General features: G+C 32.7%; 1 protein-coding gene across 4 annotated transcripts in view; it reads right to left on the bottom strand.

Annotated features, from left to right (window-relative positions):
- LOC143239341 (WD and tetratricopeptide repeats protein 1-like) overlaps positions 1–18,140 on the bottom strand; it is a 78,783-nt gene that overhangs the window by 14,975 nt on the left and 45,668 nt on the right. For all 4 annotated transcript variants that reach the window (XR_013021130.1, XR_013021131.1, XM_076480328.1 and 1 more), the window contains exons 11-13: positions 16,139–16,315; positions 10,118–10,256; positions 5,866–5,962 (exon numbers count right to left, since the gene is read on the bottom strand). Coding sequence is in view for 2 of the 4 variants with exons in the window: in XM_076480328.1 (XP_076336443.1) it covers positions 5,866–5,962; positions 10,118–10,256; positions 16,139–16,315 (413 nt within the window). In the remaining 2 variants the exon portion in view is untranslated. The remainder of the gene's footprint in view (positions 1–5,865; positions 5,963–10,117; positions 10,257–16,138; positions 16,316–18,140) is intronic.

The following is an 18,140-nucleotide window of genomic DNA, read 5'->3' as shown; positions in this document are numbered from 1 at the left end:
AGTGCAATTAAATTTTAAATTCAACACTCTAAGTCATGATGTTTACTTTGACCTACCTATAGGAAAAGAGTTAAATAAGTCTGTAGACATTAAAAAACTCTAAATCTAATACTTTTAGCAATTAATAGGTAAAAAAGTCTAATACTGCTAAGGCAAACTATTTCCAATATTGATCCAAAGGACACTTGAGAAAACATAAGCAACATTATTCTAAAAGCTGCACTGAAGAAGTTCGACATACAACACACTATTGTTTAGTTTGGTTGTTTGAATTTCACGCAAAGCTACATGAGGGCTATCTGTAATAGCTTTCCTTAATTTGGCAGTATAAGACTAGAGGAAAGGCAGCTACTCATCACCACCCACTGCCAACTCTTGGGCTACTCTTTTACTAACAAATAGTGGGATTGACCATCACATTATAATGCCCCCATGGCTGAAAGGGCAAGCATGTTTGATGTGATGGGGATTTAAACCTGCAACCCTCAGATTACAAGTCAAGTGTCTTAACCACCTGGCTATGTCAGACCATACACAACTGTATTTTAGATGTTTATACAGAAATAGTATCATAAACAAAGTATTATCACCACTGATACAAATGTAATCAGACACATTACAAGCAACAATCTTCTCAGTACTGACTCAGAGAAGGTCTCTCATATTGTTAACAACATTTTTATAAATTTTGACTCAAGGGGGATCTGACATAATGTTAGTAAGACTATTTTGAGTGTTCGATGTCTTGGCCTCCTATACTGTATGTGCAAATTTATTCTCACTTGCCAATCCTTGATCTGACTTTTGATGAGGTGAAAGGGTCTTTGTATTTCAACTTTCCAAAGAATTAGACATGCCTATTTTCAGATAATATCTCTTTGGAGAATATAAGTAACCCATGTTACAACAATAAACTTGTTACAAATAAATGATCTTTACAGTGACTTGAAAGTAAGTGACAAAGTGTAGGAAACATTTATCAACAGTGAGTATAGAATATAAACGTTATTTATTGTAAATACAGCATTTATAACAACTGTAAAGAAAATCCAAGAATCTGTAAGTAGCACAATTCTTAAAAAGAGTATCTAAAATACATAAGCAATACTTGTATGTAAATATTCATAAAATGAGTAGTAACTTACAAACTCAAACAAACATCTGCCCTCTGACAGATATTGAACAAGATGTAAAACAATTTTAAGAAATAATCCTATGGAGTGTATCTAAAAATATCCCTTACTAAATGTAAAAAAAAACCTTCTTGGCAATACTCTCCAAAGGAACTTTAAAAAATCTAAATATTTCTTATCATTAAATTTGTGAAAAACTGTAACACTTCTTTATTCTAAACCTGTGACCTGGTTGTCTTACAAAACTGTAAAAATGACTTACCAAAAGTAAATTTGTGAAGGAAACAGCCCAAAAATTGTAAAATTTCTCAATACTGATTATACACTATTAATCTAACACACAAAAATAAATATTTCTAAACAATGACACTTTAGAAGAATACGGGTCAATATGTTATCGCCAATTCTTAACATAAAAGTGTGGGAGACACTTGATAAACTTCTGCAAGTTTCAATTTTCAACAAAGACCACAATAATAAAATCTAAAAAGTATCAACACTTTCAACATTAATCCTCTAGGAGTTCCCAAACAATAGTTTAGTACTACAAAGTCCTAAGAACATTATGCATCCTAAATGAGACCCCAACCCAACAAATTTAGAGATACTGAGCCCCAAGTTTAGGAACTCCTGGAGGATATTTCATAAACAATTATCTCTAAGTTTTCACATTCACATTACAAGGAACAAATGAAAAACTATGAGTACTAACTTCCAACACTACACTTTAGGAATCATTTAAAAAACTATATAAGCTAAATTTGAATATAGAAAAAATGGAAATATTGAACAATTTGTAGACAACCTTTATTAACACTATACATGACATGTTTTTCTTGCAAATTGTACACAAAACTTTTCAACAATGACCACAAGTTTTTTTTCTAATTAACTTTACATAAGTTTTCAACATTAATCCTGTGAAACATACACATGGTAAATTCTAAGCTACACTTTTTAAGGCTGACCTTGAAAGAAATATTTAACAAACTGAAAACAATGAATTTTCATACTGCATCTGCAAAGATTTTCAACTTGAGACACTGATAAAATAGGGTGATATAATCTAGGAAATATATGAAAAATTTTAACCTTACACATACAGATGGGTCAAAGTGTAAGTCATGATCTTTTTACAGAGTTATCTTTAAGATTTATTTAAACTACTTTATTATCAATTCATGTTTACATACTTGGCATCACAATATAGTTTATATTTCAAATTTTTTCCATTATCTGAGCTTTGAATTTCATAATTTCTAAAGAGAAGCCATATAAATATAATAATGCTGTCCATGTAACTATTTTGGTATGGAGGTTCATTACATCCATGCAAGGGTACACACCAATTTTCAGTTTTGCATTTGTGCTTTTTTTTATCATTAACTCACCTCTGCTGAATCTTCACTAAATTTGGCATGAAGGTTTGTTGGGTTCATGTGGAGATACATGCAAACTTGCAGTTTCACTTCACATGTTTTGCAGTTTTTAGGAGCATGTTTGCATTCTTTACAATTACATGTAAGGGAAGCAACATTTCATGTCCTAAGATAGCCTTTCATTAATCAATAATTTACATAACTTTCATCCAGAGAATGGGTACTTCAGCTAGTATTTAAATTAATTCTAAATTTGCCCATCTATGCATTACATGACCTGGTGGAGCTGTGACCATTTGAATCATTTATAGATTTTTTTTTCTCTTCCCTGAAAAGAGCTTCATATTGTTCATATTGTTAAAAACACAGACTATAGATATAAAAATAACCATTGAGAGATTGTAGTTTAAAATTAGTTCTTTATATTAGTTATAAACATGTACATCAAATAAATAACTGTAGCTTGTAAATCTCAAGACTAAGTAGAAGGTGGACTAAAAGGTGGACAAAGTATATATGGATGAAGGGAATGAGCATTTATTTATTTCTTGTGTTTTATGAAATGATTCAATTGAACTTGAAAAACTTGGATGGGTATATAGCACTGCATATGTATAATTCAGTCTAGACATATGCTTTATTATTTAAGTACTAGAGACAAAATGTTAAGATCTGTGAATGCTCATACATCACAACAACAAAACTGAAATTTATGTATTTTTTAAATAAAGAAATTAAAATTAAAACATAAAATGATAATGTATCATGTTAACAATAATCTCAGTACTGTGTAAACATGTTATGACAAAGTCAAAAATTAGATTTCTTCAGGCTACTTTCAAAGAATAATGGAAGGTAATTCACAGATGAAACATCAAAAGTTTATGAATCTTCATATTTAGTACAACAGAAACCCAGTAGAAGTGTTTGAGTTCAGTAAACAGTTAATATTTTGTGTGTCACCTTTTGCTTTAATAACTGCACGGTCTTTCAGACATTGCTGCAATATATTTAATCAGTATCCTTTAGAATTTTACCCCAAATGTTTTAATACACTCCTGTAAAGTTTCTTTAGAAGTACCTTTTGATTTGCCAAGTTTTTGATCTATCAAATCTCATATCTGCTCAACTGAGTTGAGAATTGGGATCTGTGGGAGCCATTGCATCATTTGAATGATTTCAGCAGCTTCCTTTTTAGTAAAGTAATTTTTCCAGAGGTTGGATGAATGTTTGTGGTCATTATCTTCTAGCTAGTAGAATCCTTTACCAATAATATGCAAACCATTGGGTATACTATGACAGATCAGCATCTGATGGTAATTGTACTGGTCCATTATTCCATCTATTTTGTAAATATTTCCTTTTGCCTCAGCAGAAAAACATTGCCTTTCCAATGATTCATGGTTGGTGCTATGCATTGAGGTAAGTATCTTTCACCTTTTTTTCCACCAAATGTACACCCTACACTTTAACTGAAATATTTCATACTTGGGCTTATCCACTGATTTCTTCTAGTAATTATTAGTACAATATGCTACCTCCTTGTTAACTTCTTTCTATATAGTTAAGACACTGAACCAGTTACTATAACAGTTATTTTAGACCCTAAATTTGATCAGTATGTTCCTACAAGAAGAACCCTCATGACATGCCCCTGATACAAGTATATGGGAATTCTTAAGAATGATAACTATTCTCACCTTGGCTCATTCAATTATCAACAGATATCAGTGAAGCATTACCACAGCACTGAAATTTACATTCTGTAATGGCACAGAAGAATTAACAACATAAAATGGAAATAATGACAAAATATTCTGTAGTCCTGACACTTTGCACAGTACTGTATTTTGATAGTAAAGTTGTTTCAATAAATTTTGAATTTAACTCAATAAAACATTGTAATATGCACAGAAGGGAGTTTAAATGAATGCATATTAGTCATTTTATAGAATATCACACTGCCCCTGTAGAAGACACCTAACAAACTGTAAGCAACACTTCTAAACACTGTTAAGTTATATAATATAAATTGAAAGGTTTAGGTTAATAGTTGCCAAACTATAAGTAACACTTCTTAAGAATAAGTCTGTGGTGAATTTTTTACAAACCCCAATTGTTGTTTTTAAAATCTGATCTTGAGTATTTATGAAAAACTATGAACTACACATATCAACAACGGCTTCATGGGTGATACTTTACAATCTGTAAGCTACACTTCTCAACAATGGCTTTACAGGAGATACCATACAACCTGTAGGCTACACTTCTCAACAATGGCTTTATGATGGATACCTGACAAACTGAAAGCAACAGTTTTCAACATTGACACTATTAAGAATATCAGATAAACTGTATGTAGCACCTCTAAACACTGACCTGTGGAGAATGTCAGATAAACTGTATGTAACTTCTGAACACTAAAACAACAGATAATATTTTATATCAAATAGAAAGCAACACAGACTTTTTACCATTTGTGCAGGATATCTGACAAACTACATTTGAACATATTATTTAACAGACTTAAAGAAACTTTCTTAATTACTCCTACAATGAATAAAAAACTGAACTTGTCAGGAGGTTTGACATAATAAAATCAACAGTTTCCAAATGTTACCCTTTGAAGGATATCTCACATAATAAAACTTTACTTTTCCAAAACTAATCCTGCAGGAACATTTGAAGAACTGAAAGCAACACTTCTTAATAGCTACCCTACGAAGAATAGCTGAAAAACTATAAGCAAAAGTTCTTGAAAAATCATTCACAACATAAAAGAACTTAAATAACACATGTAATTCAAGAATAAAGAGAATTTGAAATACAAGTTTTTATTTATGTAATTTATGTAATATACCATTTAAATTTACATTTATCAACTGTTAAAACATTCAAATTTATATTATTGTTTTGGTGAAACATATAAAACAGCTTGGTTTTGGAACATATTCTGTACAAATTGAATTATTTTCTAAAAAAAGAAAGATTAAAGAGAAGAAACTTTTAAAATAGACAAAAATAAATATATATATACATATACCTTCTGTGATACAAAATACCTAACATGTTCATTAGAAATTTCTATAATACAAATTCATTTGCAATATTATATTGATTTGTAACGTTTTACTCAGAAATTATCAGAAAATACTTAATGAGATCCTTTAATCAATTATGTACCTCAGGTTATGTGTGTAATAATATTACTGATTGAATATCTTTTGACTATAAAACAAAAATTAAAATTAGTTTTAAAACTAACACAGAACCAAACACAAATTCAAGTACTTACAGAAGAAAAAAAATTCCAACAATTCTCATTACACATCCTTTTAATACTACAAACTCACCAGTTTCTGAAGAGGAGGATATAGCAGCTTTGATATCTCTGTCTAAAGCTACACAAGCATGACTCTGAGCATGACCAGGAAACTTGGTTTTGAAAACCTAAAAGTGATCAAAGCTTGATTAATGCATGAATTATCTGAAAGGTAAAGTGAAGGCAGTGACTAAATATAATACTTAGTAAGTACTCAAACTGAATGTACTGTAGTTGTAATGAAATAAAAAAACAAAATGCTAATCAAAAAGTAAAAATCGCTTTAAAATGGTGTACAAATGATGCATATTGATATACCTCATATATAAACCATTCATTAACATGCCATGGTTCATAAAGTATAATTAATGAAGCGTGAAATAATATGAACATTGGATAGTAATTAAGGAAATCTGTTACAAATTTCAAACTTAATGTAACTACCTATACAGCCTGAAGGATAGAAAGCTTGACTCACAATCTGCAGGTTGGAAGCTTAACTCCATGGGTCTAATCATACTCACTCTTTCAGCAGTGAGAGTATCATAATGTGATGGTCAATCACACCATTTGATAGTAAAAGAGTAGCCCAAGAGTTGATGGTGGAATATGTTAATTAGCTGTCTTCTCCCTAGTCTATCATTTCAAAATTATGGATGGCTAGCATATCTTTTTGATTGAGGAGTATCCAGATGTATTAATGTTTTCATAGCTGTTGCAGTTTTTAACTGTGAGAGAAATCACACACACACATCTATTTTCCAAATACACCATCATTACTGTATTTATTTGCATGCTTCCTTTACAAATGTAATGAGGATCATAAGGAAATGTATATGGGTTCTTATCTTGAAATATTTAAAACCTTTTCTTGTTGAGGTTTCTCTTATGCTCTCAACAATCATGTGGCTTTAGGTTCTGAAAGTTCTTAATGCAATGTAAAGGATGCATTAACTTACCTAGTATTCTCCACTCCCCAACATGACTTAATGCATATAAGTTCTGCTCTCTCTCCAAAACATAGATTTCTTTGTTAGAACTCTGATGGAAAATCACATGTCTCCCAAATGCAGGGAAGTGGGTGGGAATGTATTTCAGAGGTAAGCACTTGTCTTTAATTAATTCTAAATATATAAAATTCAAATTAAGTAGAATTACGTTTGAAATATACCAACACTGAGATGGGAAAGAAGAAGTTAAGAATCATAAGTACCACTAGTTCACCAGAAACATGGCTTTAGGCAGGAAAGTAACAGCTCAGATCATGAAAAATGAAAGATGTGGTCAGCCAGAGTGAAAGACAATGGAATGGAATCAGGGAAGTAGACAAGCCTCATGAGAGTTTTGACCACACACACACACAAATCAGAAAAAGAAGTCTTCTACTCAACATGGTACTTCATTGCCCAAGATACTCTTTTAAATAAAATATAAGTAGGGTTAGACAGAATGTTTGTACCTGTGGAGCTATGTATATTCTAAGGTGTAGTCACAGGTGGTGGTGTAAAAACTATCTGAAGTCAGAATCAAATCCATTGACCTGTGACTGTAGTGGAAGTTTCTCAGAAAAGGGGACTGATAATAACTAAATGCAGGACACTCTTGTCATTAAAGCCCCTTCATCATCATCATCATCTGAAAAGGCCAGCCAAATTCATGAAACCTGTTAAGTAAGTGACAACCCAAGGGGAATCAAAAAGATCCAAGCAGACATCAAGATGGATTCAACAACTTTAGGCAGTGCAATGGGAACATAATATAAAGCTAAATAAAGGTAAAAATAGCACTAGAAGATATTTCAACTCCTGGCTGGACCTAGATACATCATATGTAAAATGGGCATCCTGTCTCCAACCAAATGTTTATGTTCGAATAATCATGCAGAAGGATGAAAGGTAACCATCAAGCCATCATAAGTCACCAAATGGTTCCCCTTGTCTGCTTCAAGAGGAAAGTACCAGTGCAAAAAGGAAATTTCTTTAAGACAAGTTCAGAGATATATGTAACCTATAAGTTCCAACTGGGCAAATCTATTCACACACAAGAGTGTTGTATCACAAAGGAGAGACCACGATTTTTCTAAAAACAGACGAGTCCTTAATTCCTTAAAGTCATCCTTGTGAGATAATACTCTCAAAAAACTCTCTGTGTTTTTTAAATCTTTCAGTACTAGTCAGGGCAACTAACACAATAAGCAAGAAACAGTGGTTACCTTCTCTTGCAGCTAACTCTTTAGGTAAAAAAGCTCAATATGAATAGGTTTAAGGTCTTTCATGAAAAAGTACATGAAGCAACAATAGCATAGACACCAGAATGTCTATGGTCTAATGCAAAAAATAAAAATTTTTTTTGAAAACAATATGATGCAGGAAAAAAGTTGCTAAGAGTTCAAAAAGGGAGAAAAGCTATAAACATAAGAATAAACCAACTCTTACTTTAAGAATTGTCTAGGATTTGGGGGTCATCGAAGAAGAAATGCTCAGAAGAAGTCTTTGAACATGGAAATGAAAGAGATTGATGGCTTCCATGGCAGATAAAGCAACTCTGTAATCAACTATGGAAGAAACTGATAAGGTATGACCATAAAAGAAACATAAGGAAAGAAGCAGTTTGTAAGGAGTTGGAGATAAACAAGATATATTATGTCTAAAGCATCAATGAGATTGACAAACAACCAAGAAAGAATACTGGCAACAGTGCTAATATTTGAGCCATTTAGTAAGAGAAACATGCTTTTCATCCAAAAAACTGAACACCAGCTAGCTACTAAGCCATACCCATTGAACATCGCATTGGAAACAAAAAAATGACATTTAAGGATACGGTACAAGAAATTTCCATGGTTATCATTAAATTGTTTTCTATGAAAAAGTCAATGTAACAGGAGAAACAATGTTTGAGCAGATCAAAGTGGAGTGGTAAGAAGAACCATAAACTTCAAGTAACTGATCTTTGAAAATACTAGTGGATAAAGATAGAAAAGAGGGCAGGCATAAAGAAAGAGGTTCTCCCAGAACTGAGACAGAGTGCTCACTGCTAGAGAATTTAGACTTGAACCAGAGACCAGTACAGTGGAAACAATATTATTGATGAATGCAGCAAAGACATTAATATCAAATGAAACCTCCATTCACATGGACACTGAAAAAGAAAGAGTAATTACCACTCTGAGAAGAGATTGATAAACCAGAGAAAGAAAGTTTGAAAAATGTTTATTGCACAAGAAGTGTGACAAGTTCAAACATGAATAATTTTTAGAATTAAGCTACAGAATTTTTTAGAATTAATGTACAGATATTGAAGTAAAAGAAAAAAGTGTAAAATGAGTAATACTCTAAACTTGCTGAACAGTTCAAAGTTCATACATGTTGATATGAGCTGTTGCTTCTAAGAACCAGAATGATGATGATTCCTCAAACATTGCACTTCAACCCAAGAGGAAGACATCTATAAAAAGACACACTGCTGTTGAATAAAGTCTCTTGTCAATCAAAACTCAAGAGTAAAGAAAGAAAAACGTGTGTCGCATGACAGTGAGTCTAAAGTCAGATGATGTTGAGAGGCAAAGTCTCACTGGAGGTGTTGCACATAAAAAGACCTCAAAAAATTGACAACGTGAAATGAAGTCATTGTCCCCAAAGCAGAAAGGATGTTTTTGGCTGTAGTAGTGGAAGGCATTAGTGTGTGTATAAGACATTTTAAGGCTTGCAATGCCAGAGGAGATAGCTGAAACATACCTTGAACTATGTTGCTCCAAATCCCCAAATGTGCCAAGTACTGTGTTGATAATAAACATGAATTGAAGATGAGGATGGTCATGCCAAAAATGTAACCAGTAAAATAATCAACTGCATATGTGTAAAAGGCTGAGTAAACAAAAGGGTCAGAATAATCCAATCATCAAAGTAAAAGTAAAAATGTACAAGATGAGTAAAAGTTCAAACACTAGCAAATAAATTACACTCAACAAAATACATATGAATGCAAACCAAAGTTGGAAAAAGAGGCAGTGAGCTGATAAACTACGTCTTGATGTCAAAAAAAGATGATGAAGGATGAATAGATATATAAAGATGAGCTTCCTTTATATTACTTTCATTCAGTGTTATTCACATAAATATCTATGAAAACAGAGATAGGCTTTAAATTTTAATATAAATACACAATACACTAATCTGTAAACTATCTCTGGCTTCCTTCATCAAATACAAATCATGAAAAATCATAAAAACATTTGCTATGATGGAGTTACTTCAAAATATACTGGAAATGCATAAACTTACTTGTAAGCAGTCTGATGCTTCCCTTGTCCAGTGTAACTCATATAAACATCTGGCAAGACGAAAATGAGCTTTGAAATATTCTGGATCTAGTTTCAAAGCTGTATGACAGTCTCGAAGAGCTGCATATAAATCTCCATCCCTTAAGAAATATAGAACAAAGATAATAATTTAATAACAAAACCCAATAACACAATAACATTTCAGTAATGCAATTATAATAATATAATGATAATATTTTAGAAATGCATATTTTGCAGATCAAGCATAGTAAAATGAGTAAAACAAACTTTATAAAACAAATATTCAATAATTTAGTAATGCAATTATAATAATCAGTATATACCACTTGACTTCCCATTTCAAACAAAAGAGCACTATTTTCTAAAAATTGAATAATTTTAAACTACTATTAATACAGCACTGTCATTTGAACTTTTTTTTCTAACAGCAGTTTCTCACTTATCAAAAAACAAGGATACGTGACTTTTCAATAAATGTGGTTAAAATTTTACCTTGAAAGGAAAACAGCATATTATAGAATTAAATAAAAAATATCTATTAACATAAAATACAATCATATTTGTCATAAAACAACAATATTACACTTAGAGTATTTCTGAACACCACATTATTCAATTAGATTGGGTAGGGTTTTTCTGAGAAGAAAATTGTAATATTACTTCAACCACACAATGTCTGCCAGATCTACTGCCAAAAACATGTTTCGTTCAATACCAATGGTCACCAGGCTAATTCTGAAACAGCTAATATTATAATGGAACTAAATAAATAATGGTGTGTTCGAAAAGTTACCATTTTTCTTAACTGAAAATGTTTTTTCAATAATACTTTCCTCTGCTGACAATATACTTATTTCTTGATCTCCAGGGTTTCCACACTTTGCTCATCTGAGCACTGAGAATGCTTGCTCCACTCTTTTATACCCGATCAGATGCCTTAGGCAAATTCTGATTTTAAAATTTCTCCACCACCTTCAATATCTAGGTACTATACATATAAGCACCTCATCACTTCTTGAGACATAAACCAGCTTTCAGTAGCAATCTAAGGCAGGAGAATGTCATCAGTGGTAAGTATTATTGGAAATTCATTTTCAGTTTAGGAAAACTTTAACTTCCAAAACATAATTACCATTTACTGACACTATAGCCAGAATCCCACTTTGAGAATGTGGAAGGGTTAGTGTGGGCATGGTTCATACAGAAAGCATCTGCATAGAACAGTGTTGCACCAAAATAAAATAGGTATACAAATGGAGCAACCACATCCAGAACAGGTATGCTCTTCACCCAGAACCTTGTTCCTGTATCAAAAGTGGATTGGTAGATGAGTAATCATCATTATAGGCCAGCCTCAACCAGATAGCTGAGGTTCCACAACTCAGGGATGGAATTGAGGGTCTTGGTCCCTATAACCCACATTGGAGACAGGGGTATTGGACTGCAATGTCATATGTATGTATATATACACTTTTAACTGGATCCCAACCTGCAGCCATAGAATGATGCATTTCATGCCAATGGAATCATGACAAGAAAGTAAGTAACAACAAAATGGACAAATTTTCTCCTCCACCTGAAGAAGCCTAAAGGGCAACACTCCAGGCTCAGGATTGTACATTCTGTACTCATCCAAAAAAAACAGAACTTGTCCAGTTTGGAATTATGAACATTCACCCTCACTCCCAAACTAAGTGGTCAAGGAATATTCCACTTGTCCCTGGAATTATAAAGAAGATGTGGAACATATACTCAACCAAGGGCCTGGGATGGGACCAATAAGGTTTGGAATTATGAAGAAATAATGAACCTCCTTCTGTGAACAATATATGAAATCAACACTGATTAAAGAGAAGGAGGCCATATACACCCCACAAGGATAGCAGAGTGTCAAATCAGAACTATAATTATGAGTAGGTTCCTGTGGAAGTTGGTACCATCCTACTGACATCTGGGAAAAACATCCAGGGACCCAAGTGGGTGAGGCCCCCAAGTTTGCCATGGTCTCCAAAAGTGGATGAACACACACTAACACTCTAGAGGAAAAAACCTCTGTCCACCACCCCAGTAACTGGAAGCTAGGTGTTGTAGGGACTCCCTACCTCCATTAGTAGAATCTGCAGGTTAATGTCTATTAAAGAGCCCTGAGGAACAGTGCTATAGAAACAATGCAACAGGTGAACCAAATTCCCTAAGTTTCCAAAAGCAAACTGACCCTAGTTTACTCAATCCAATGATTAGCTTTGGCAAGCAGAATTCCTTTTAACTTTACTTATGACTGTCCACAAGTGGCAGTCCATAACATGGTAATACCATCCAGCAAGTGCTTCAACGGTCTTATTGAGCACCCTATTTTGACATAGCCTGTTGCAACATGTAGTAATTATAGTAAAATTGTGGAATTCAGAAAAGAACGCATATTTGCCTGGGCAACACTTGCCATAGAATTTAATTCAGTGAAAAATAAAGGGACACTGAAAATAAAAGTATATGATTGTGGAAAATACTTACCTCTGGTTAAAGACTAACCGATGTGTTCAAAACAGCTTCAGATAGTAATCAAAACCCTCAGAAGAGAAAACTGCCAGATCATGCAAGTAATGAGATAGGAAAGTATTAGTAGTAGTCCACATACCAGCCTGTACAGATATGGCAAATCTGGTGAGATGTGACATGGGAAGGTTTACTCTGCTGTAATGATAATCCATTATGGGTCATGTGAATCAACTTGCAAAGGCAGTTCATTAGATCGAGACATGGGAAACTGAATGACCTCAATGAATGAACCGTTGGTTACTAGTATGTCAAAATGAGTTAGTAAAAGCCACATAACCTTTCAATGCCCTGATGGTACACAACAAACAGTCATAAACAGTCAATAGCTGGCAAATGGATTAGTGAGAAGAATCTCCCCCCTTCTCTGGTTTCCAGAGTCTTGGGAAGAAAAGACCTGTTGGGGTTAAGCAAGACAACTATCCTACTCACATGAATTGCAAATAATTCTGACCTATAACATCCACAAGTTAACAATAAAAAATACAGTTTAAGAGAAAAGTGAAACAAAGAACATGACACCAAGGGCTCAAAATAAGGATGAAACAATGCATGTAAAAGAACTGTAAATTATCAATTTGGTAACTGAAAAGGTTGTTTGGATCAAATAATATTAGTAGACCTGATAGAACTGGGGATTGAAAAAACCTTCTGATATTTTAAATACCTGAATATAGTGGATAAGGCTGCCTCTTATAAAGCCACTAAAGATGAAACATGACCATACTCAAATACTTAAGACATAAAACAGGATGTAGTCGATACTTTTGGATGAAGAGGGTTTAAATTCCTCTAAAAATACATCTCAGGATGGCTGGTATGGATATTAACACTTTTACTAATACAACAAAGAACAACGTTTCAACCTGAAGGAGACCTAAGAAGGTCGAAACATTGTTCTCTGCTTTATTAGTAAACGTGTTAATACCCATACCAGCTATCCTGATATATATTTTTACTTCAAGTGGATTTCTCATCATCATGAATAAATTCTTTTAAATACATCATTGACAATAAACATTCCATTTTTACTCATAAATGGTTATGGTTAACCTATGGAGATATTTAGTTTAAATACAGAAAAACTTTACAAGTTAAACCATTAAGTTGGGCACAGAACCACTTAACTTTCAAGTATGAAGAGTGAGTTTCTAAACATCTGGGTGGAAAATGTCCAATCGAGGTTGTTTCAGCAGACTTCCAACATGAAAGAGGAAGATGAAGACATTCTTACAGATACTGAAGAAGCAGAAACCATGCCTGAGCTGACCAATAGGGTGCAACTAAGAGAACACAACAGGAAGAACAACAGATCACAATCAGAACCTGGGGCTATAGCCAAATCAGAGGAAATGCATACAGATGTAAACCTGTGCAGTCCTGACTGAATGTGTAAAGTGCCAACACTTGGGGATGAGGTACTGGAGACCAAAACAAGTGCAGCTGAGAATTCCAAAACCTCATGAGATAGTATCCATTCCATCAAAAGAATCAGGGTGGATCAAGACAAGTGATCTCTGTTAAATTCATCACTCCTGAAAAACTGACGTGCCAAAAGACTGATATGATGGAAATGAGCCCAGTAGAGAAGATGTGAGGCATGAAAAGGAAAGTCTCAAGAATGTGTGTCTGCCTGACAAGATATCACCATGAAATTGTGGGAAAGTATCATTATCATTTTTCTCTTCAAGAGACAGACCTTGAACCATTGCCCTATGTCGAAGTACCCTGACCTTGAAAATGAGTTTTCCATCCCTGAAACATGCACCTGTGAACAAATGGATTTCAGGATGAGGTAGGAGAACAGGATTCCAGTAGTATTATTGTCATCAGTAAGTCCTTGGGGATCTTCAGCTTGGGCATACTGATGACAAGTATGTTACAGGAACCAATAGACCTGGTAACCAAAAGAGGGGATCAAGAAATACTAAAAGCCAATACTCAATTACTAGAACAAGAAAAATGAGAAGCCAACAATGATAAAGAATGTACATGAGAGACATCAATTTGGGATACTAACATCTCTGAAACTTCTACAAATTACATGAGATGGAGAAAAGGAACTTTCCATAACTCTCTGAAGACAGAAAATAATAAACAAACCTTTCTTACAAAGTATCTCTACCCAATAAATCCCAACAACAAACCAGCAAGGAAACCAAAAAAAGAACAGAAGAAAATAATCTAACCATAGTAGACATCAGCAAAATTACCAAAAAAGTGAATACATTATCTGAATAAGGTGGTTGTATATATTAGAGTACCTAGACAGAAAGTACACTGACATTGATAGAGAAATTTGCAAATTATAATTTACCTAAGACATTTGGGTAGGACATAAAAGAATGGAGCAAGCATTGTCAATGCTTATATGGGCAAGAATAAAAACCTTGAAAATTGAGAAATAGCTATAATGTCAGAGAATGGCATGTTCTAGAACACAATAAACCCAACAGTACTGTGTTATGATAAACATAAATGATTATAATTGTGCTTTACTAGCAAAAAGTAGTTACATCATAAAAATTAGTGAAATATATTTTGAGAGTGTGACAAAGAATCTTCAATGTAAATAAATACACTCCTTTATCTTGCAATTGTTTTTCAATTTTCTGATACTCAATGCTTTTATAAAACACCAGACTTCTTTATGTTCTATTCTTCTCATTTTCACCTTTATGCACACTTTCATTTTTTTATCATTCACTCACAATCATATCATTTTTTTTTCTTTTTCTAGTTATAATACTGATGATAACTGCTTTAATTTTATATACTGTGTGTGATTCCATGATTGTGAAATTAACAATTTTTTGTGCTTGTCACTTAAACACAGTTTTCTCAAAGTGGTAGTGAATGTTCAGTCATTCATCAGCTGCTTACTTTTGCTAACAACAACCATTTTCAAGGACTTTTCGAAAACTTTGGGAGTAAGATTACACATTTTTAATTCTTAATCAAAATATCAAGCAATTTCAAGATCTTACACAATGATATCACTTTAACACCAACACTGTGTACATACAAACAGAGATGGTTCTGGGATCTTATTGAGGGAAGGAGAATATTTTTGAACCTAAGAAGTTATTACCAAATAAAAATCAATTTTCCAATCTCCCTCGTCCAGATTAAGTCCCCTACGATTTGTAAGTTATATAATAGATGAAGACTTTTCAAATTGCTGTAAACAGATAAATTTATAATGTGTGTGTGTGTGATTCTGACTGGAATTTTTGGAGTCCCCGGATGATCACTAGGAGGCTAAGGAAGGGGGATTAAAATGTCTCCTCTACCCACTGTCCCTGCATACAGATCAGTAACTGCACTAATAACTATAGTGGAGTTCACAGCTACTTGAATGTACATTCAGGAATATTTACCACATAAAGTAAAACTGAGTACACTTATTGTCTTTGCTTCAATTATAAATTTTTAATTGTAAGCTTACCAGCCCCTTTTCATGAAAGCAGCTGCTCGGTTTCCATACAAGATTGAGGCTTCAGGATGAAGGTGAATAGCTTCATTATATAGATGAATAGCTACAGGATATTGCTGTTTGTCAAACTTTTCATTAGCTTTTGTCTTTATGGCTTCTGCTTTTGTTGAGAGATGTCGATTATATTTTCTGTAAAAACAAAGATGTTTTACTTTTCATTACAATCATGAAACATAACACTTACCTTTGCTTTTTGTCTTTGTTCATAGTAAAGTACAAAGCTGTGCTGTGCTTTCCATGGATATCGAAGTCCAGTTTCTTGTGTTATAATTCACAAACTTACTGCTGTGGCACAAGTAGGCAGTAACTTATTTTTGAAATGAAATTTAAGTAGACAAATGTAAAAATAATAAATATTATTCTCAGCTTTAATTTTCTCTGAATTTTACTGTTTTGAGGTACACATTAAGAATTAATAGCAACTATTTGGGGATGGTAACACAGAAGCCAAAATAAATTTGAATATTAACAGTATAGAGAGCTCACATTTGCAATAGCAATATTTAGTAGTTGTTACTTTACTATTTAGTAGTTGTTACTTTACAGACTACTTTTATAGAGTATCACATTTATGTAACTGATTTTATTTGAAATCAGATCTAACAACAAAAAAGACAGTAGTTTGTGTTTCAAACATTGTAATAATCAAAGCAGTAACTTTTCATTAATATTTTGACATTACTGACAATTTTCACACAATATACCAAACAATTATGTAAACAGACTTCAGCATTAGAAATGAAACTTTGTTAATTTTTATTCAGATATTACAGACATTAATATTTAAGTATTTTCAATGATATTTAACTGTTAATACAGTGGCAAATGCACAAACAATAATAATTGAATAATCAGTGCCTGATGTCAAGCATTATCCTCATATTAAATTCAAAAACATGTATTTTCATTCATCTTTATGATGATACAATACAATATTATCCAACAATTAACTTGGCACATACCTAATATCAAAAGTTCATTAAAATAAACTGTAAGTTCAAACACAAAAACTTAAGACAAAAGTCTTTTTTTTATGTATGTACACACACACACTAACTCAAACTGCAATTAGATTTAGTTCATAGGTCCTCAGGTAACATAACAAAATTACTATTTCTAAAAATGGCATGATTTAATCATGAACATCAATAATATAATAACCTACAAGATAAAAATTTTATGTATTTAAAAAGAGAAGAATATGTCAAAATACATTAAAACACTTTAATAATAGCTTTATTTCTTATAATGTAAACAACTAACTGACACATCTAAAACACTATTAAACAAGCAACTTGTATTAATAAAAGTTCTGTCATAGCTTGTATAATGTAAATAATACTATGGAAATGCAGAAGCATTATTTAATCAGTAACTTGCATCAAAGGACAAACCTACCAACTTTGCATGGAAGACTACATCAAAACAACATTAGTAAAGTAGTGAATCAGAAAACAACTGTTTTTCACCATGCAAAAAACTAAAGGACAAATTAACAGAACTTAAGAAAAGCCAACTTGATCTGAAATGTTTAGCATAAGGCCTTTTAACATACTAAATTATAACAAATTCAGAAAACAAGTAATCTATTAAATACATCACAGTGAGGTTAGTTCTATCTCTTCTCACACAGTTAATTACAAACCATTATTTTGACCTCATGCTGTTACCTAATTAATTTTGATCAAGTCAAAACAGGGATTTGTAATTTGAGTAAATAATGTCTACAGTATCTTCAGCCTTGTTTTCTTGAATATTTTTATGATTCCTATTTGTAGGTTTTAGGTTCTCCATTTTTTAGTTACTTTGATTGTTGGCTTTTTCATGCTCAACTACAAGCAAAGGATTACTTGATATGTTAAATAACTATACACTGTAATGGTAATAAAGATAGCTATCAGCTAGCTAACATGTTTCACTTCATATATAATATAAGGTTGACTTCCTAAAGGCA

The sequence above is a fragment of the Tachypleus tridentatus genome, chromosome 13 (assembly GCF_004210375.1).
Source record: "Tachypleus tridentatus isolate NWPU-2018 chromosome 13, ASM421037v1, whole genome shotgun sequence".
NCBI lineage: Eukaryota > Metazoa > Arthropoda > Merostomata > Xiphosura > Limulidae > Tachypleus > Tachypleus tridentatus.
This window is presented reverse-complemented; position numbering and strand designations above follow the sequence as displayed.